The sequence below is a fragment of the Lactuca serriola genome, chromosome 8, assembly GCF_051521515.1.
Source record: "Lactuca serriola cultivar US96UC23 chromosome 8, Lser_US96UC23_V15, whole genome shotgun sequence".
In the NCBI taxonomy this organism is placed as follows: domain Eukaryota; kingdom Viridiplantae; phylum Streptophyta; class Magnoliopsida; order Asterales; family Asteraceae; genus Lactuca; species Lactuca serriola.
In genome coordinates, this window is record NC_136415.1 from 37,543,373 (window position 1) to 37,565,112 (window position 21,740).

General features: G+C 39.0%; 1 protein-coding gene across 1 annotated transcript; it reads left to right on the top strand.

Moving 5' to 3' along the window:
- Window positions 1–2,289: 2,289 nt before the first annotated feature.
- Window positions 2,290–4,808, top strand: LOC145069292 (rop guanine nucleotide exchange factor 1-like). The gene is made up of 5 exons (XM_079016233.1): window positions 2,290–2,736; window positions 3,083–3,199; window positions 3,295–3,839; window positions 3,917–4,249; window positions 4,326–4,808. The coding sequence occupies exons 1-5, from the start codon at window positions 2,481–2,483 to the stop codon at window positions 4,635–4,637; spliced, it is 1,563 nt and encodes a 520-aa protein (XP_078872359.1). The 5' UTR covers window positions 2,290–2,480; the 3' UTR covers window positions 4,638–4,808.
- Window positions 4,809–21,740: the final 16,932 nt, after the last annotated feature.

Here is a 21,740-nt window from a genome sequence, read left to right on the forward strand (position 1 = left end):
GATTGGAATTGATAGATGAAGTTTCAAATCAAGAGGTTTCGATTTTGTGAAGGTTGATCGTTCGACTGTTAAGAAATCGTACTGAGAATCTATTTATCTCGATTGTAAATTGACTTGGAAATTGTTGGAGTCGAATGTTCAAAGAGCTTGTGAGTCGAAAGCATATGGTCTCGAACGTATTTTGGGATTAATAGTCGAAAGCAACTTGCTTGGAGTCGAAAGTGATTTCGACGGTATTGTTTGTTCTTTCGAGTCGAGAGTCCTATTGTCGATGTTGTTACTCGTTATTTTGCATCTGGAAACGATTGGGGAGGAAGAGATTGACAGTTTTGCATATGGTCCTTATGAATTCAGTAAATTGGCGGAATACACCTAGAAGATGAAATACTTACAATATGTGAATGTATTGGCAATATTAAAGATTCAGTCCCTGAATTTATGCGAAAATGCATTTTATAACCACTTTCAAATTTGGGGTAAAGTTTTGCATTTGAAGCTGACTTTTTGCAATTGTTCCCTGAAGTACTTGCAAAAATGGGTTTTTGTACCCAATTTTCGAAATTCTTGCAACTTTCACCCAAAAGTTGAATTTCTCACAACTTTTGAAGATCTTTCTCAGCTTTTCGTGATTGTTTTTTGTGCAAGATTTTTCATGGTATATAAACAATGTGTGTTCATTTTCAAGTCTGAGAAGTCAAACATTTAAAGACATCAACGTATTTTTTTGGATTTTCTCGGACTGAAGAGTTTCATTTTTGTCACACATCGAGGGGGAGTTTCGTATGGTTTATTCTTCGAGCGTTTCTCATACCCTTGTGTGTTTTATAAACATTTGTTGATTATAAAAAGGGGGAGAAATTTGAAATGGGTATTGAAAGATTATTGGATATTCTTTTTCAAAGCGGATTTGAAGATCGATGTTACTTCGAGGGGAAGTTGGTCTTGATCGGTTGGAGCTCGTTTGGATATTGAAGTTGGGACCTCCAATCATAAATTTGAGGGGGAGAATGTTAGGGTGTAAAATTCTCCTTGGATGTGATGTTGGCTTACCCTCTTTGATTGTGTAATGGGTTGTGCTTTTCCTATAAATAGAAAGTAAGTAGCTCCCATTTATGTAAGAGCCCATATGAGAGAATAGTCTAGTGAGAGAATTATTACATGATCCACTTTGTAATATTTTGCTAGATTAATGAGAGCTTAAACCGTTTTGTTTGCTTCTTGTGTTCTTGATATGATTTGATTCACATTAATCATTACTATTCCGCATCCGTCATAATAATCGGGGCTCTTCAATGTTTTTTCCCACGCATAATGTAGAGTTTGTAGATGATTTTAGACTATAATTTTGTTGTTTTTGGTGTTATATTCAATTACTTTCAATCCTTCAAAGATGAGATATCAAGGCTGGAATATTTCAGCTTTTCAGCAAGAAATTTAAACTTTTGTACTATGTGAAATTCTTTAAACAAGCATATATCTCATTTGTTTTTAAGTCGGATTGACAAATGATTTTTTCCAACATGTAATTTAGATTTTGTAGATGATTTTACACTATAATTTTGTTGTTTTTGATGTTATATTCAATGAGTTACAATCGTTCAAACAAATGTTATAAAGTATAAACAATTAAAGTTTAACCGGTCCAAATGACATAAGAAACATAAATATATTCATTTTTACGAGTTGTACTGTATCAAACCCAAAGAGTTGTACTGTATCAAACCCAAAAAGTATTCATTTTAACGAGTTGTAACATATCAAACCCAACAACATATTCGTTTTAACGAGTTTTATCAAACCTAAAAATGCATTTTAACAAGTTGTACCTTATGCATGTAAAGTTGCACCGGTCCAAGTGAATCCAAGAACTGAAAAACCTAGACCCAGTAAGACTCATCCGGTCCGATCCACGGTCCACGATATTCTTCGCAACCGGTCCGGTCCAAGAGTTGGTTGGATCCGATCCAGTCTAAATGTTCACCCCTAATTTTATGCGTTTACCCATATAATCCAATATTCTCAATAATAACCACAACCAAATAAGCCATAAAATTTAAATGTTTTTGTATGATTTGGCATTAACTATTTACAATAACGTTTTTGAGTTTAACTTAAAGACAAAAAATAATACTTTAATGAAAATTTTATTTTAGACTTAATTTATTATTATTAATGATTTATATTAACAAAAATGGAAAAAAGTAATATATCGATAATAATGATAACCGAAGGTGTACCACCGTCGTAAAGCAAATATTTATGTCCCCGGCATGATGGGGCCACTCCCTCCCTCCATCTCCCAACACCATGTTGACGTTACGATACACACTTAACTGTAAAGAACATCCCCACCTTTGCTTTAACGCTTTTTCTTCCTCTCCTTTTCTCAGCTCCGATCACACCCCCAATCATACCAACAACAATTCACTACTCCAAATACACCACATTCCAATTAACAAATCATTGCTTCAATTCCATCGATGGAAGTTTTATCATCCGGCGATGAATCCGATCACCGGAACCAGAGGTTTGACGATTATAGTCTTAGTGCCGACGTTAGTGAAACGGAGAGTTGTGGGGCTTCTTCTTTTGATTCTCCGGTCGCTTCCACTTCTCGCAGTACCCCACCGGTGGTAGGACCTCAGTCTGCTTCGTACCTTCCGGCCATTTCTCCGACCAAGCCGCCGGTCGCTGGGGGGAACTACTTGGGGAAAGCTGGGAGCGAAAACCTAACTGGTAATGTCTGTTTGGAAATGTTAACAATTTCGAGTTTATGAAGATCAAAAGTTGCTGTGCTCTGTAAAAGAGAAAAGAGAGTGTCATAATTGCAATGTAAACAGAGATCCATTTTGTTATCATTTTTACACCTTATGGGACCTCAAACTTGAGATTTTAGCTTATTTTGTTTTGATTTTGAACCACTTCTCTTCCAATTGAACAAAATTTAAAGTTGACAATTATGATTTGACCTCAAAAGCAAAGAGGGAGTACTTTGATGATGATTCAAAGACGGGAAAGTTGAATTACTGTGGAATTGCAGCTTTTTCCGTTTCTAATTCGTGAATTATGATGTAATCTGCAGAGATTCAGTTGATGAAAGATAGATTTTCTAAGCTGTTGCTCGGAGAAGATATGTCTGGAAGAGGAAATGGCGTTTGTACTGCTCTTGCTATCTCCAATGCCATTACACATCTCTCTGGTTTGTGAAAATTTCATACTCAACAATCAAATTAGGTCTACAAAATTTCTCTGTTTGACAATGGTGATGACTGATGATGTTGTTCTTCGTTTCAGCTACTGTTTTTGGGGATCTATGGAAATTGGAACCCTTGAGTCCACAAATGAAGTCGAAGTGGAGAAAAGAGATGGAATGGCTTCTATCAGTAAGTGATTCCATCGTGGAGCTTACTCCATCGTTCCAACAATTCCCAGATGGAGGCACCTTCGAGGTTATGGTGACCCGACCCAGGTCCGATTTATACATAAATCTTCCAGCACTCAAAAAACTCGACGCCATGCTTGTCACCATGCTTGACGGATTCCACGATTCAGAGTTCTGCTACGTTGATCGTGGGTTAGTCGTTTCCGATCATGGCGGAAACGTTAAACGAAGACATTCTAACGCTTCACTATCCGATAGCCCATTGATTCAGTATGAAGAGAAATGGTGGTTGCCGTTCCCAAAAGTTCCGACGAAAGGGCTGTCGGAGAAAACAGTGAAGAAATTGCATCAATGCCGGGAATGTAGCAATCAAGTCTTCAAAGCTGCTGCATCAATCAATAACAATGTTCTTTCGCAAATGGAAGTTCCTAAAGTTTACTTGGAGACATTACCCAAGGTACATACAACGATTTCAATTATCTTCCACAATTCTCCTATCATCGTTTCAAATGTTTAATTCTCCGATTATTTCAGAGTGCGAAAGCTTGTTTAGGGGAAACTCTTCATCACTATATAACAACTACACAATTCTCGCCGGAATCCTTAATTGATTACCTGGAAATGTCGTCGGAATGCACAACTCTTCAAATAGCAAACAGAATCGAAGCAGCGATGCACATTTGGACAGAAAAAAGCTCAAAAAGCCATGGAAACGGGAAGCTATTATGGACAGGTAACGTAAAAGGCGATAAAGAACGAAGTAAAGTCCTTTCGGGAAGGGCAAACACCATTTTGAAGAATTTAAAGCTCCAATTCCCTGGTCTTCCACGAACGAGGTTGGATCTTGATAAGATTCAATCCAACAAGGTATTTTCTTTCGCTTTTCTTGCTTAATCTAGATAAACAGGGTTATAATTAGGGTTCCAATTTTTTTAATTTGCAGGATGTAGGGCAGGCGATTGTGGAGAGCTATTCTCGGGTGATTGAAAGTTTAGCTTTTAATTTAATGGCGAGGATTGATGATCTGTTATACGTAGATGATGCTACCAAGAAACGTGCTGCAATGGAGGCTGGTGTTCATCTTCAACGGCCGAGATTTCATGGCTTCTCATCGTCGTCTTCCATGGTGGGACGACCGGCGTTTGGTAATTCATCTTTGACGACTAGAAATCCGGGGAAAAGACGATCATCTTTCAGTTCAACGAGCAATATTGATCGGCTTGAAGAGGCTTTAGAGAGATTAACATTCAACTAGTTATGACTATAGATGTATGTAGGATATATGTATATGTGAGTTAAATGTACGCTTGAGATTTGTGTCTTTCAACTATGGTAACATAAAGTAGCATGTTAACTTATTTGAGGATTCTTGTTATTTCTAACCATAAATAATAACTATTGGAATAAATCCAAGTTTAGCTTTTAACACCCACATGAGCATGTTTTGATCCATGAAAAGTCCTTGCCCTTAACACCATTTAAGTGAATATGTTGTCTTTAATCGAGCAAGAAGTACACAAGGGTAAATTTGGTATTTCATTAGTGTCCTTGGGGGTTGTAATGTATAATTTTCACCCCTATTATAAAAATCGTCCATTGGCCTTGGTAACACATGTTCGTCTTTTTCTTCCTCAGTCAACTTGTAAGACTGCAAGATCAAAAGCACTAGAAAATATATTGGCATGTGTTCTCTTTTGGCATTGTTTAAGTTAAAAATGTTGTTTAACATGTGGAATCTTAGGCATGAAAAGCATGACTATTATGTTCATCATGTTTATAGTAAGTATTAGTGTTGAATTTGAGATATTAATTTTGTAAGATTGATGTGATTACACTTTTTGAACACGGTTCATATTTTTATATGTTCCTAGAGGACACAATATAATCTATTCTAATGTGAAGTAAATTCATTGATTACCAAACCAAAGGTAAAATCAAGTTTATGGATGTAGTAGATGTTAGACTACTTTTCTATACATACATTCGATGGCATGGTGAAAGAGATATATTACATTTGGGAATGAATGTTGTATTACCATTTCAAGAAACCAAACTTCGACCTAGACCTTAGGTTAATTGTTTTGACTAATGTCAACGACATCATTCACCTAAACAAATATGTAGGTGTACACAGAATTATTGATTTGTATATCAAACAACACTACACACATATTTCATGCTCCCATCAAACTCTTCGAAGGTAAAAATTTCTAAAGCGCCACAATACGATGGGAAGCCCTCTTATTGTAGGAAACTAGTAGATGCTATCAAGTGTGTTCATTTGGCAGGGTCACCAGATTCATGTTTGTTTTTGTTCATATCTTGATTTAAAAACGTGGAGTTTCAAATTTATATTTGTTTTTTACTAGAATTGATTCATTGCGCTTCATCTCGCCAGATATGAAGATGAGAACTGCAATTACGCTTAACACAATGTTGCTTGAACAACAAATGCAAGATTTATGGTAAATCATATACAAAAAAATGACTAAATGTTTTCATGGAATATAGTTTATTACCATATAAAGTTATTATCACTAAATTCAAATGATATGATAAAAAAAATATATGTATACACACAATGGCCAAGTGACACATCACGTAGGTATTGGCATATCAAATATCAATATTATACACAACTATGTCAGGTAGGCGACCTAGTTTTGTATCCAGAATTTGTCAGGAATATTATACACAACTATGTCACGTAGGCGACCTAGTTTTGGTGATGAAGGATTGCTAAATGAAAAGACAAAAATACCCCTGCACTAATGGTACAAAAGTGGCGGGGTTAGGGTCAAGGACTAATCACGTAATGAACTGAAACCATAAGGACCAGTGGTGTGAATTTTTGCTAGGAAGTCCTCAAAGTGCAATATTCTGTAAACCACAGGGACCAATTGTGAAATTTTGTCATCTTATTATTTATTTGTTGGAGAGTTGTTATTTATATTGTTTGCAGGGTATTTTGTGTCAACTTCACATTCTTTTTTGGTACTTGGTTTGAAGACTTTTTTGGTATAAGGGGTTGTTTGTGTATCTCTGTCATTCTTCTGGGCTGTGGCTCGTTTTCTACATTCTTATTCAAGTATGAAACGTAGATCTTTCAATCCATGGGTTACTTCTATGACCAGGATAAACATCGAAGGTAACTGATGTGGTTCATTCATTCCATTCAAATTTACAGACACACACATTATGAGTTCTCTATCTCGTTCTTCCCTTTCACAAAAATTAGGTTTCATAGCTATGGTTTCATCTTTCTTCGCTGATTCTTAGTTCTTTTTTTTATAAGTGTTTTGTAACTGAGAGTAGAGTTAGGTCCTTTTAGTAAGGATCGAGTTGTATGTGTCTTGTATAACGAACTTGTTACTCTTCTACAAGGAAACTTTTGAAGTTGTGAATTTGTGTGTTTGAGTTTTTATCATTTTTTAACATGGTATCAGAACCATGGTGGCTTAAGATGTTGTTTACTGACTGACGGTGATTCTCATAGTTTCCGTTGATGTAAAGGTTTGGATATCTAATCTGCTTTGTTCTTTTTCGATTAATCCTGTAGATATGAATTTTCCTGTTCATATCTAGGGTTTGGTTTTATTCCTTGTATATATACACTTGTTGCGTTGGAACTAGTTTTTTTCTAAAACTTGTCTAGTTCTCATTACCGCGAGTTTGTTTTTTTCTATTTCATGATATGCTTTTTGTTTGAAGTCCTCGTCTGTTCTTAGGAGGTGTTGTTGTGGTTGTGAACTTTGATTGGACAACCTCTTTTCGAAGTTCTGGTTAACTCTTTTGAGAGTGGATTTGATCACTAGAATAACTCAAGATGGAATGAAACCAAAAGATACAGTCTCTCCAAAAGTGTCTTTAAGGACCCTTGTGAGACGTTTCTTATTCATTTTTTCAGTTCTTTTAGTTGTAGATGTGGGAGATCCTAGTTTTCTTGAGTACACCAATTAGTTTTGTACATTTGTTATTTGTTTCATGTGTTACGGTTTTTTGACTTTGTGTTGGTTCTCTTGGGCCCCAACATACCATGATGACCATTTGGGCTTATAATCAATACAGTTGTCTGAGTTTGTTTTGTTTCTTTGTCACACCCCCAAACCAGAACGACGGAAACGTATGGGGGCGGCGGACGTCATATGTAGCATCACAACCAATGAATAACAACAATCATAGCAACACAACCATTACAGTGAATACTTTAGTAAAAAAACGTTTACATTTGTTTGAAATTTAGTTTTAATTACATCCAATAGTTTTGCATAGTAAAAACTTAAAAACTCTTAATGCTTCAGTTCCTCGAAAATCCAGCAAGTACCTGTCTACTGACTTCCTAAGAATACAAGCAGTTTGAAAAATATCAGCATAAAGCTGGTGAGTTTATAAGCAATAATTTGTAATGAAAACTTGTTGATGAACGAGCCGAAATGTTTGTGTAATCTCCAGAAAATCCAATATTTTCTTTAGTGAAAAACGTAGCGTTATCGATTCCGTATACAACCATGAATGTTTGTTTCCGAAAAACTGTAGTGATATGCGAAAATACTACCTCATGTGAAGCTAAAGCTAATCATGAAGCATAAGTATTTAATATGTAAAACCGTAGCATAAATGATCCGGTTTTGAATACCCTGGCTCGGCCAGTATGCATAGTGTGTTTAGTTCTATTTGGTATAAATAAAACTGCTGAAGAAAGTCGGGTTGGTAAACTAAAGGGGATTTATACATAATGTGAGTCATATAACCATGCTTGATATGACTAGTGACCTTTCCAATGTTCTTCAGGCGTTGAGTGAAATGACATTTGTACATCTCAGGCGTGCCCGCCTAACTGTAGCTAGCAGTCTAGATGTGGGATTGTCAGTCCCGAATAGATCTATTCACAAATCTCACGCTCTCCCTCTAGGAGACTCTGGTTATACAGTGGTCGGATTTATCCCTGTACACCTAAGGGTATAGTAGTGAAGTAGCGCCTCACAGTATCGTACAATCTATTTTACATTTAGTGCAGTAGTGTTCTACCGTAGTGAAAATCCGTATGTATAACGTATATAGTGATAGTTACAGCTATGAAAATCATGATGAAGCAGTGATATAAACTGTAAACGTTTTTTGTTCCAATGCATATGTTTAATAGTGAAAGTTTCTATGCTTGATAAGTTTTAGAGAAATCCCAAACTATACCGATTATAGTTTGCATGTATAACGTAGCAAATAGCGTGTCCAGAAAAACTATGCAATCTTAGTGAAGACGTCCCTTGTGCTCAGCATAGTACAAAAGGGATTTAAAGTATGAGATTTGCATAAGTTTTATGTATATTCAAGAAAATGTTTATGTTTAGCTTGTATTCCCCCCTGAAAACATTAAAAATGCTGAAAAATGTAGGGATATGAACTCAATGTTGTTGCGTGGAGTTGTTGACTGAAAAGAAGAGTCTCGAGTTGTTGCACGCGACACTTAACGAAATCCTATTATCAAATAAATACGTATGCGTATCTAAATTAGCGATTTCGATAAATAAGGTGTCAGAAAAACACTTGAATTCGGTTGAGGAATGTTACCGAGACTTGTTTGAATTGAAGAAATGAGTTTTCAGCCAAAAGTACCACCAAAAAGGGGTGTTTATTGTTTCTGAAGGCTTGATGAGTTTACGACCGTAAACTCAAGAGCAGAGTTTACGGTCTTTGAAGGTTGGACCGTAAACTTAAGAACAGGGTTTACGGTTCTTGAAGGTTGGACCGTAAACTTGGAAAAATGGTGTTTGGATGCTGATTTTGACGAGCTGAGTGTTTCCAGACGTTCCAAAGGGCTCCAAATGGTGTTTTTCGACGTTTCCCGGAGTTTAAATGCGTTTTTGAGCGTTTACGGTTTGAGTTTCTTAGAGAGAGGATGAGAGAATGTGGCCAGAAACATCCTAATGAAGTCGGAGGCATCGTATTTATAGGGGTGAGGTGGGGTCCACTCGTCACTGACCGTAAACGTGTTTACGGTCATAAACCAGTTTACGGCCGTAAACTAGTTTACGATTGTAATCCCAATTTAGACCAAAAATGTAGTTTTCTCGAGATTTTCGGGTTTCCGTGCGATTTTTTTTGGTCCTAAATCGCAAATAATTTATTTAAATATAACTAGATTATTTTCCAAACCAAAAAGTTTGACGGAAAAGTTAACGAATTCGAAATTTTATTAACGAAAATCGCATAACGGAAATGGAAAGAGTTTCGGGTTGTCACATCATCCCCCCGTTAGAGGGAATTTCGTCTCGAAATTCGAACCTAGAATAGAAATCATGGATTAGAAAAGAGATGCAAATACTTCTGTTTCATCTGATCTTTGCACTCCCAAGTGAAATCAGGTCCCCGCTTGGCATCCCAGCGAACCTTCACTATCACAACGCGACTTTGTTTCGTTCGTTTGACTTCCCGATCCATGATTTCGACAGGTTCTTCCATGAAGTTGAGGTTCTAGTTGATTTCAATCTCGTCGAGAGGAATCACAAGTGTCTCATCGGACAGACACTTCTTTAGGTTTGATACGTGAAAAACAGGATGGATGTTGCTGAGTTCTCACGGTAAATGGAGTTTGTATGCTACGGGACCGATTCTAGCAAGGATTTCGAACGGTCCAATGTACCTTGGGTTTAGCTTTCCACGCTTTCCAAAGCGTATCATGCCTTTCCAGGGTGAGACCTTCAGAAGGATGCAGTCACCAACCTGGAACTCCAAGGGTTTTCGTCTCTTATCGACGTAGCTCTTTTGTCTATGTCGTGAGGCTTCCAGTCGTTCCCGGATTTGTACAATCTTCTCAGTTGTCTCTCGGATGATCTCAGGACCAGTGAGAGTACTGTCGGGGATTTAACCCCTGGGTAGCTGCGTGTCTGTCACACCCCAAAACCGTAGAACGGCGGAAACGTTCCGGGGTAGAGGACGTCATGTACAGTATCACAACAGTGTAAAGTAGTAAACAAGCAACAACATCATCCATTGCATTAAAAGTAAAGTTTTAATACATGTGTGTTCTTTCAATGTAATAATACACCAAAATATACAATCAAAATAAAAGACGAGTCTTGTCTGTGCTCCGTCTTCTCAAAACCTGGCCATCGTACCTGTCTACTGGTGACCTGAGAATACAAGTTATTTTGAAAGCGAGTATCAGCCTAAAGCTAGTGAATTCATAAGTATTTAAGTGTCATTGTCTTGTTTTGGAAAACTGTTATGAATGCCCTGTAAATCTTTATATGAAACAGTTGATGTAAGTAATGAAAGCCCTAGAAAATCCCTTATTTCCTACTAGTATGGAATGTAGTCTTTTACCAAGACCCGAATGTTTGGTAAGTGAAAATCATAGTTTTTCCTTTCTTTTAACTATTACTAACAGTACTTAGTCTAACTCATCATTTATGTGAATGTATTACAAAATAAAGTAATAGGAAAATGTACTAATGAAATTGTTATCCTTTTGTATTAGGATTAACACGACATCGCGATTAGCAAAATGTATAACCTTTGAACATCCATAGATAGTTCAATTGTCCTCTGTAGAAGCAGTAGGGCGGAGGAAGGGTTAGTCCCGTAAAGGTACTCCTAGTATAAGTAATAACCGTAGGCATCCGTAGATGTTCATTAACCTCTATAGCGAACAGTAGGCCCGAGGAATGGTTAGTCCCGTAAAGTTACTCCTAGTATAAGTAATAACCGTAGGCATCCGTAGATGTTCATCAACCACTGTTGCTAACAGCTGGAATTCGGAATGGTTAGTCCCGTCTAGATATCTCGTTGAACTGGGATAGGCAGGACAATTTACACAGAAGGTACTAATAAATCATCCTCGTGAATCAAGATACAAGTATTCATGTAAATGTATACAGGTAAATGTATCTACGTAAATGTATCTACGTAAAGGTACTCATGTAATGTATTCATGTAAGCGTATTCATGTAATGTATTCATGTAAGCGTATTCATGTAAGCGTATTCATGTAAGTGGATACATGTAAATGTATCTACGTAAAGGTACTCATGTAATGTATTCATGTAAGCGTATTCATGTAACATGTAATGTATAGTATAGACTCATGAATGAACTGACTCTAATGTAATTCCATGTAATAGGAATAATGTTTTGTATCTTCTAACTATCCCTATGATAGTAACCGGAAGGTAATTGGTTGTTCAAGTAGGTTTATACACCCTTGCTACACAAGAGTGTGGGAAACTGAATGAAGGCTGAAAACTATAACATCAATACATATATAAGAACATAAGTGTATAGATATAGTTTTGTTCAAGAAGGTAAAAATGGTTTTGTAAGATATCTAAGAGTTTTGAACAATAATTAAGAGTGACTTGATGTCATTTTAATAAACATTTCAAAACTAATACTTTTGTTACCAAGGTATTTTAAGATAGAAAACCATTTCATGCATCACATTTTGAAGTATGTGAAATCTACTGGATGAAAACACAGTTATAAAATACATATGAGTGATTTAATAACATATTGTTTTCTACTTGTATCCCCCCCTATTAAAGCATTTAAAATCATTTAAAACATTGATTAAGGGGTATGAACTCACCTGAAGATGGTGGTTTGGATGAACTGAACGGTGAAGGATTGTTAGGTGTCAAGTGAGGACTTGTACACACACTATGATCCTAATGAACATATAATCACACATACATGCACCCAATTATTCTTAAACTACTAATTGTAAATGTTAAGACATCCTAGAACATGATAAACACTTTATATAAGTGTTATAAGCCCTAAGGATTTCATCTAAGTTGTTGTGGGATAAGGCAATTGGGTTTAGGGTTCCTAAGGACCCTATACATGAGTTTACTCTCCAATAAACCTGACACAAGGAGTTTACGCTCGTAAACCCTTGAGTTTATGGCCGTAAGCTCCTAAGCTTAATGACATTTTGTGTTTTGAAGTGTTACATGATCCCTAGAAGCAATTCTACTTGGTGGTTCAATCCATGGAAGAGTTTAGGGCATTAAGACACTCCTTTGAGGAGTTTACGGCCCCAAGGCCATTCCCTTTTGAGTTTACTGCCGTAAACTCATATGGGAAGGGGTATTTTTATGTTTTCAAGTCTCATGCTCATCTAGGATAGGTTCTAGACATTTATCTAAGGCTAATGAAGGCCTTAGGCACACTTTGGTACCCTTGATTGGTGTTCATGGCCCAAAGACCATTTCCATAAGAGATTACGGCCGTAATCTCTCTTTGGGATGGGTCTTTGATGTTTTAAGGTACTTGATACAACTAGGAGTAAATCTAGTTATTTGTCTAAGGTTTTAGGAGTGGTTAAAGCACTCTTTGGCCCTTGAGTTTGGAGTTCACGGTCCAAGAACTTCTTGGGCTATGAGCACCTTACTCTTGGTGTTCATGGATGAATTCAATTCTTATTTACCCTAACATACAAGCCTAAGGTAGTTATGTAGCAAAGGGAAAGGACTAGGCATCATTTTAAGAGTTTACTCCCCAAGGTGTTCTTGGGCGGTAAACTCCCGAATCTAGTTGTTTTGTTATGAAATCGATGTTATTAAGAACATTATAAGCCATATAGTACAACTAAAGAGAGGTACTTACGATTTGGGATGAAAACCCGAAGATCAGTGAGAGAGAAAATGGCTTTTCTCTAGTTGGAAATGTAAATAATGAACAAATATGGTTCAGAATTATATATATAGCCCTGGGATTTTTGGCAGAAAATATTTAATTCCCGAAACGAACTCTAATATAATAGAGTTTTGGAATAACAGAGTTGCACAAAACCCTAGTGCATCCACTCTCCTGATATCTTCTTAAGTGTAAATCCCGTAATACTCAAACTTATACGGAAAAGTCTGAAAATTTACTGTGACTGTTCTAACTTCTATTGACTTGATAATGTTCGTACAGAATGGAAATTTCGGGTTGTCACATCATCCCCCCGTTAGAAGGAATTTCGTCCCGAAATTAAAGTCTTAGCAAATAAAGTATTTACAGGTAACTAAGGAAAAACATGAGGGTATTTTCGTTTCATCTGATCCTCTCGTTCCCAAGTGAATTCAGGTCCCCGTTTTGCGTTCCAGCGAACCTTCACTATCGGGATACGACTTTGTTTCGTTTGCTTGACCTCTCGGTCCATGATCTCTGATGGTTCCTCCGCGAAGTTGAGGCTCTCGTTGATCTCGATCTCGTCGAGTGGAATAACAAGAGTCTCGTCGGACATACACTTTTTCAAGTTCGATACGTGGAAGGTAGAATGTACGTTACTGAGTTCACGCGGTAGGTTGAGTTTGTAAGCTACGGGGCCGATTCGGGCAAGAATCTCGAAAGGCCCTACGTATCTTGGATTGAGCTTCCCACGCTTTCCGAATCGTATCAAGCCCTTCCAGGGTGAGACCTTTAGTAGAACTCGGTCGCCCACCTGGAATTCCAACGGTTTCCTTCGCTTGTCAGCGTAGCTTTTCTATCGGTCTCTAGAGGCTTTTGATCGTTCACGAATTTGAACGATCTTCTCTGTCATTTCCCGAATGATCTCTGGACCCGTGAGAGTGCTTTCGGGAACTCGTCCCTTAGCTAACTCGGTATCACCCACCTCAGCCCAGCACATAGGGGATCTGCACTTTCGGCCATAGAGGGCCTCGAATGGAGCTGCATTTATGCTCGTGTGATAACTGTTATTGTAGGAAAATTCGACAAGGGGTAAATGGGTATCCCATGCTTTTCCAAATTCAATCACACATGCTCGCAACATGTCTTCTAAGTTTTGGATAGTTCTCTCACTTTGTCCGTCGGTCTGTGGATGGTAGGCTGTACTCATGTCCAACCTAGCTCCTAGGGAACTTTGTAGTGACTGCCAGAACCTCGGGGTGAATCTACTATATCTGTCCGAGATAATAGATAAGGGAACAACGTGCAGTCTTACAATCTCCCTAATGTAAGTTCTTGTAAGTTTCTCCATCTTGTCTGTTTCTTTGATTGCCAAGAAGTGTGCAGACTTGGTCAGTCTATCGACGATGACCCATATGGAATCAAGTCCATCCGTCGTCTTGGGCCGCTTGGTTATGAAGTCCATAGTGATCCGCTCCCACTTCCATTCTGGTATCTCCGGTTGCTGTAGAAGACCAGAGGGTTTCTGGTATTCGACCTTTACCTTCGCGCAAGTAAGGCACTTACTTACGAAGGTAGCAATATCTGCTATCATGTTAGGCCACCAATATAACTTTTTAAGATCCAGATACATCTTATCTGAACCCGGGTGGACGGAATAACGAGTGTTGTGAGCCTCGGTCATGACCAAGTCTCTGAAGCCACCGTGTTTCGGTGTCCAGATCCGATCCATGAGGTATAAGGCTCCGCCACCCTTGACTTCCAAGTTCTTATCCATCCCTCTAAGGGATTCACCTGCCACGTTTTCAGGTTTCAAAGCATCGAGCTGAGCCTCCTTAATTTCCGTGGGCAAGTGTGAATGGATAGTTAGAGTCAAAGATTTGACTTTACGACCAGCATATTCTTTCCGACTTAGGGCGTCGGCTACTACATTGGCTTTACCCGAATGATAACGAATTTCGCACTCGTAATCTCTGAGTAGCTCGACCCACCGTTGTTGTCTCATGTTGAGCTCCTTCTGGTCGAAAATGTGTTGTAGACTCTTGTGGTTTGTAAAGATCGTGCTTTTTGTACCATATAGGTAGTGTCTCCAGATCTTCAGAGCAAACACAGCTGCTCCTAGCTTAAGATCATGGGTGGTGTAGTTAACCTCATGTGTCTTCAGCTGTCTCGAGGCATAGACTATGACTTTACCTCGCTGCATCAGAACACATCCGAGTCCTTGGTTTGATGCATCGCAATAGACAACGAAGTCTTCTATCCCTTCGGGGAGGGATAGTATTGGTGCGGTGCACAAGGCTCGTTTGAGCGTTTGGAACGCTCTTTCCTGTTTCTCTTCCCAGTCAAAGGCCACGCCCTTTTGGGTCAGTGTTGTAAGAGGTTTCGCTATGCGGGAGAAGTTCTGAATGAACCTGTGATAGTAGCCAGCGAGACCTAGAAATTGACGAATTTATGTAGGTGTCTTCGGTGCTGACCAGTTCTCAATGGCCTTGATTTTGGAAGGGTCCACGTGTATACCCTCTTCGCTAACAACATGACCCAATAATTCGACTCTTCGGATCCAAAATTCGCACTTGGAGAACTTCGCATAGAGCTTCTCCGCTCACAATGTTTCTAAGACACTACGAAGATGTTGACTATGTTCCTCCTTACTTCGAGAGTAGATAAGTATGTCATCATTGAAAACAATGACGAACTGATCCAAGTACGGACGACACATCCTATTCATCAGATCCATGAATACTGCAGGCGCGTTAGTTAATCCGAACGGCATCACTACAACTTCGTAGTGTCCATAACGAGTTCGGAAGGCTGTCTTGGGAACATCCTCCTCTAGCACTCGTAGTTGGTGATATCCAGATCGTAGATCTATCTTCGAGAAGTAGTTGGCTCCTTGAAGTTGATCAAATAAATAGTCAATGCGGGGCAAAGGATAACGATTTTTAATGGTAAGCTTGTTGAGTTCTCTATAGTCGATGCACATGCGAAACGATCCATGTTTCTTCTTGACGAACAAGACCGGTGCTCCCCATGGTGAGAAGCTTGGCCTAATGAATCCCTTCTTGAGAAGTTCTTTAAGCTGATTGGAAAGTTCCTGCATCTCGGACGGTGCCAGACGATAAGGAGATTTGGCTACTGGAGTAGCTCCTGGCACTAAGTCGATTATGAACTCGACTTGGCGTTGTGGTGGTAAACCGGGAAGTTCTTCTGGGAAGATGTCGGGAAAGTCGCGTACTTCTGGGATGTTCCGAATGTCTTTCATTTCTTGACTTGTATCGACGACGTGTGCGAGGAATGCATGATGTTCCTTTCGCAAGCACTTCTGGGCTTGAATGCACGAAATGATGTGAAGACTCGTACTAGGTTTGTCGCCATAGATAACTAAGGTTTCGTTGTTAGGAAGGTTAAGACGAACTGCTTTTTCAAAACACATGATGTCGGCACGAAGAAGACTTAACCAATCCATGCCGATGATAACGTCGAAACATTTAATTGGGACCGACATGAGGTCTATCTTGAAAGTATGGCCATCTAAAGTTAAAGTACAACCTACGTATATGCAGTTAGTACTCTCCGTTTTCCCATTAGTCATTTCTACCGTGAATGAATTATCTAATGCACATGGTTTTTGCTTAAGCAGGTGTGCGAATTTGTGACTTACGAAACTTTTCTCTGCTCCACTGTCGAAAAGTATGCAAGCATATGAGTTATCGAGGAGAAACGTACCAGTAACTATCGTAGGATCAGCTACCGCTTCCTCGTGGCCCAAGGCCATAACTCTTCCTACTCCTCCAGCCATCCCGGCTTTAGGGCAGTTCCTCTTGTAGTGGCCCACTTCGCCACAATCAAAGCAAGCTTGGCCCATACCGGCGTTAGGAACCTGGGCGGCCTGAGCTGTTGGAGTCTTGCAGTAACGGGATGTATGCCCCTTCCTATTGCAGTTAGAGCACTACATCTCCTTGTAAGGTTCGTGGTGGTGGAAGCTGCATTTGTTGCACTTCGGGAGAGTTCCAACATAAGTTTTTGCTGGTAAGGGGTTCGCAGGGACAACAGGAGTTATCGTGGCAGCATTGATTGCCACAAGTTGTTGCCTCTTGGAGGATTCTTGCGAAGCCCCTCTTTTCCTCTTGTTCCACCCCTTCTTGTTGTCGTTGACCTTTTGGGGTACGGGTGCAGGGATTTTTGGGTTCTGAGGTTTCTTGTGATCTATGAGAGATTGTGCCAGCTCCTCGGCACTATCAAAAGTGACAGGATTGGAAGCTAACACACTTGACTGGATCTGGGGCGACAGTCCCCAGATATATCTCTCTATCTTCTTGCTCTCGAGAGAAACCATATCAAGGCATAGGATTGCCAGATCACATAACCTATTTGTGTAGGTTGATATGTCGGATCCAACCATTTGTAGACCCCAGAGTTCCTGCTCGAGTTTTTTCACTTCACCCCGAGGACAGTACTCCATCATCAGCATGTCCTTCAAGTGTTCCCAGCTGATGGAATATGCCACCACTAGATTCTGATACTTAACATGGCCGTTCCACTATGTTAGTGCTCTGTCAGAGAAGGTACAAGCTGCAAACTTGACCTTGTTGCCCTCCTGGCAAGCACAAATTTCAAAGACAGATTCCATCTTTTCAATCCATTTCCTTAACACCATAACCCCACCAGTTCCATTGAAGCTGCGGGGTTTGGCGTTCATGAAGTCCTTATAGGTGAATTCTCGGGGATGTCCATGGCTTTCGTCGTGGTTCGAGGGAGGTGCACCTGTTCCCGATCCATTAGGGACAGGAGCATTGATGGCTGACACAGCAGTTGCAACTGCTGTTGTGAAAGCTGCCTGGAACATAGTGGCATCGAAAGGAGAAGGTGGTTGAGGAGGTTGAGGTGGTGGTATCGGTGTTGCGTTGTTTGGGTTACGCCTGGGATTCCTGTGTGGCGGCATCTTTAACTATATGTTTAAAAGATAACGACATGGATAAGAATAAATGAATAATGAGTGTGTCTCATGGACTAACTCTCCATAGTCCAACAACAACATGAATAATATGACTATATGAAGATGATAGCATTTGGATAATAATTTCCATATGATTAGATATCTGTCAATAATACTGGGATTACAGATGTAACAAGTTCGGGAAAAATGGCCTATAAGTAGGCCTTACATCAACCAAGATGGGAAAATTTTGACAGAACTATGACTAGATCAAGACCTAACGGTTTAAGATTTACAAAGATAGGAAATTATACCAAAGTTTTTACATAAACCAGGTTATATCCAAAAGATGAGTCTTCGAGATTCTATCGGCGACGAGAACTGCTTGCATGAGTTCTAGATCCCGACAGTAGACGTTCTATGTCCCTTATACGCCTGTCAGCTTTCACTTGCTGAGCCTGAAGTTCCCTAACTTTAGCTTGAGTTTCAGTAAGTTCCCTCTGCAGAGCTGCATTGCGGACCAGAGTCCTTTTATGAGCAGACTCTAGTTGGCGAATGTGGACTATGTTAACGCCAGAGTTGGCTTCAATCTCCACGACTCAGTCGATAGTTGCTTGACCCAGTATCGTGTTTCTGGAAATTCTACGAACCATGATGGGTAGGACCCTGTCAGCAGAACCTCCCTCAGTGAGGTTGTAGAAACTTCTGTCTCCGTTGTAGGGAATGGGTTGACCCTGTTCCTGACTCCATCTAGTCAAGTTAGTGGCCGACAGAGGTGTGGGTCCTTGAAATGCGGGACGGGGGTTCAGGTTTGGGTTTTGAGCAGCTGGGGGTAGGTTGTTGAATTCAGGCTCCGAGTCAGAACTATCGGAAAAACCCTCAGCATGGTGATCATCCGAAGGGATTGGGTGATCATCTTCTGGTTCTTCCTCTAGCCATCCTGCGTTGCCTTGGTTTGGGAAGTACGGATCGTCGTGGTGAAATCCAGCCATTAAAATCTACGCGAGAAAAGGGGTATAAGAAATAGCTAAATAGACGAACTGACTAAGATAATTACAGTAAGACTAAATACCCCTATGGTATTACTTTATGGTTGTGTTGGTAAGTTTTTAGACTTGTTACCACATCACAACCATTCTTGGGCATATGCTAATCACTCCTTGGACCAACATAGTTGATCAGACTATGCCATTCCCAAGACTGACCATATATCCCCAGGCTTACTTGTGATATTCAACAATCGTAATACTTTTGTTCTTGTCATTGTGACACTGATTTTAGTATGAATGCAGGCACGTATACTTACTTAAATATTTTATTATTCAAAAGTATAACTCTTAGACAGAGTGTTTTAATCCAATTGTATTTATAGTTAGTATATCTTTTATGGGTTGATATACTATATTCACTATAAACAATGCTCTGATACCAATCTGTCACACCCAAAACCATAAAACGGCGGAAACGTTCCGGGGTGGAGGACGTCATGTACAGTATCACAACATTGTAAAGTAGTAAACAAGCAACAACATCATCCATTGCATTAAAAGTAAAGTTTTAATACATGTGTGTTCTTTCAATGTAATAAGACACCAAAATATACAATCAAAATAAAAGACGAGTCTTTTCTGTGCTCCATCTTCTCAAAACCTGGCCATCGTACCTGTCTACTGGTGACCTGAGAATACAAGTTATTTTGAAAGCGAGTATCAGCCTAAAGCTGGTGAATTCATAAGTATTTAAGTGTCATTGTCTTGTTTTGGAAAACTGTTATGAATGCCCTGTAAATCTTTATATGAAACAGTTGATGTAAGTAATGAATGCCCTAGAAAATCCCTTATTTCCTACTAGTATGGAATGTAGTCTTCTACCAAGACCCGAATTTTTTGTAAGTGAAAATGATAGTTTTTCCTTTCTTTTGACTATTACTAACAGTACTTAGTTTAACTCATCGTTTACGTGAATGTATCACAAAATAAAGTAATAGGAAAATGTACTCATGAAATTGTTATCCTTTTGTATTAGGATTAACACGACATCGCGATTAGCGAAATGTATAACCTTTGAACATCCGTAGATAGTTCAATTTTCCTCTGTAGCAGCAGCAGGGCGGGGGAAGGGTTAGTCCCGTAAAGGTACTCCTAGTATAAGTAATAACCATAGGCATCCGTAGATGTTCATCAACCTCTGTAGCGAACAGTAGGCCCGAGGAATGGTTAGTCCCGTAAAGGTACTCCTAGTATAAGTAATAACCGTAGGCATCCGTAGATGTTCATCAACCACTGTTGCTAACAGCTGGGATTCGGAATGGTTACTCCCGTCTAGATATCCCGTTGAACTGGGATAGGGAGGACAATTTACACAGAAGGTACTAATAAATCATCCTCGTGAATCGAGATACAAGTATTCATGTAAGTGGATACATGTAAATGTATCTACGTAAAGGTACTCATGTAATGTATTCATGTAAGCGTATTCATGTAACATGTAATGTATAGTATAGACTCATGAATGAACTGACTCTGATGTAATTCCTTGTAATAGGAATAATGTTTTGTATCTTCTAACTATCCATATGATGGTAACTGGAAGGTAATTGGTTGTTCAAGTAAGTTTATACACCCTTGCTACACAAGAGTGTGGGAAACTGAATGAAGGCTGAAAACTATAACATCAATACATATATAAGAACATAAGTGTATAGATATAGTTTTGTTCAAGAAGGTAAAAATGGTTTTGTAAGATATCTAAGAGTTTTGAACAATAATTAAGAGTGACTTGATGTCATTTTAATAAACATTTCAAAACTAATACTTTTGTTACCAAGGTGTTTTAAGATAGAAAACCATTTCATGCATCACATTTTGAAGTTTGAGGAGTTTACGGCCCCAAGGCCATTCCCTTTTGAGTTTACTGCCGTAAACTCATATGGGAAGGGGTATTTTTATGTTTTTAAGTCTCATGCTAATCTAGGATAGGTTCTAGACATTTATCTAAGGCTAATGAAGGCCTTAGGCACACTTTGGTACCCTTGATTGGTGTTCATGGCCCAAAGACCATTTCCATAAGAGATTACGGCCGTAATCTCTCTTTGGGATGGGTCTTTGATGTTTTAAGGTACTTGATACAACTAGGAGTAAATCTAGTTATTTGTCTAAGGTTTTAGGAGTGGTTAAAGCACTCTTTGGCCCTTGAGTTTGGAGTTCACGGTCCAAGAACTTCTTGGGCTGTGAGAACCTTACTCTTGGTGTTCATGGATGAATTCAATTCTTATTTACCCTAACATACAAGCCTAAGGTAGTTATATAGCAAGAGGAAAGGACTAGGCATCATTTTAAGAGTTTACTCCCCAAGGTGTTCTTGGGCGGTAAACTCCCGAATCTAGTTGTTTTGTTATGAAATCGATGTTATTAAGCACATTATAAGCCATATAGTACAACTAGAGAGAGGTACTCACGATTGGAATGAAAACCCGAAGATCCGTGAGAGAGAAAATGGCTTTTCTCTAGTTGGAAATGTAAATAATGAACGAATATGGTTCAGAATTATATATATAGCCCTGGGATTTTTGGCAGAAAATATTTTATTCCCGAAATGAACTCTAATATAATAGAGTTTTGGAATAACAGAGTTGCACAAAACCCTAGTGTATCCACTCTCTTGATATCTCCTTAAGTGTAAATCCCGAAATACTCAAACTTATACGGAAAAGTCTGAAAATTTACTGTGACTGTTCTAACTTCTATTGACTTGATAATGTTCGTATAGAATGGAAATTTCGGGTTGTGACAGTTTCGCCCACCTCAG

Excerpts from the sequence above, each read along its gene's own strand:
- LOC145069292 (XM_079016233.1), top strand. The coding sequence starts at position 2,481 with ATGGAAGTTTTATCATCCGGCGATGAATCCGATCACCGGAACCAGAGG. Across the intron at positions 3,200-3,294 it reads TGCCATTACACATCTCTCTG|CTACTGTTTTTGGGGATCTA; the intron begins GTTTGTGAAAAT and ends TCTTCGTTTCAG. Across the intron at positions 3,840-3,916 it reads ACTTGGAGACATTACCCAAG|AGTGCGAAAGCTTGTTTAGG; the intron begins GTACATACAACG and ends CGATTATTTCAG.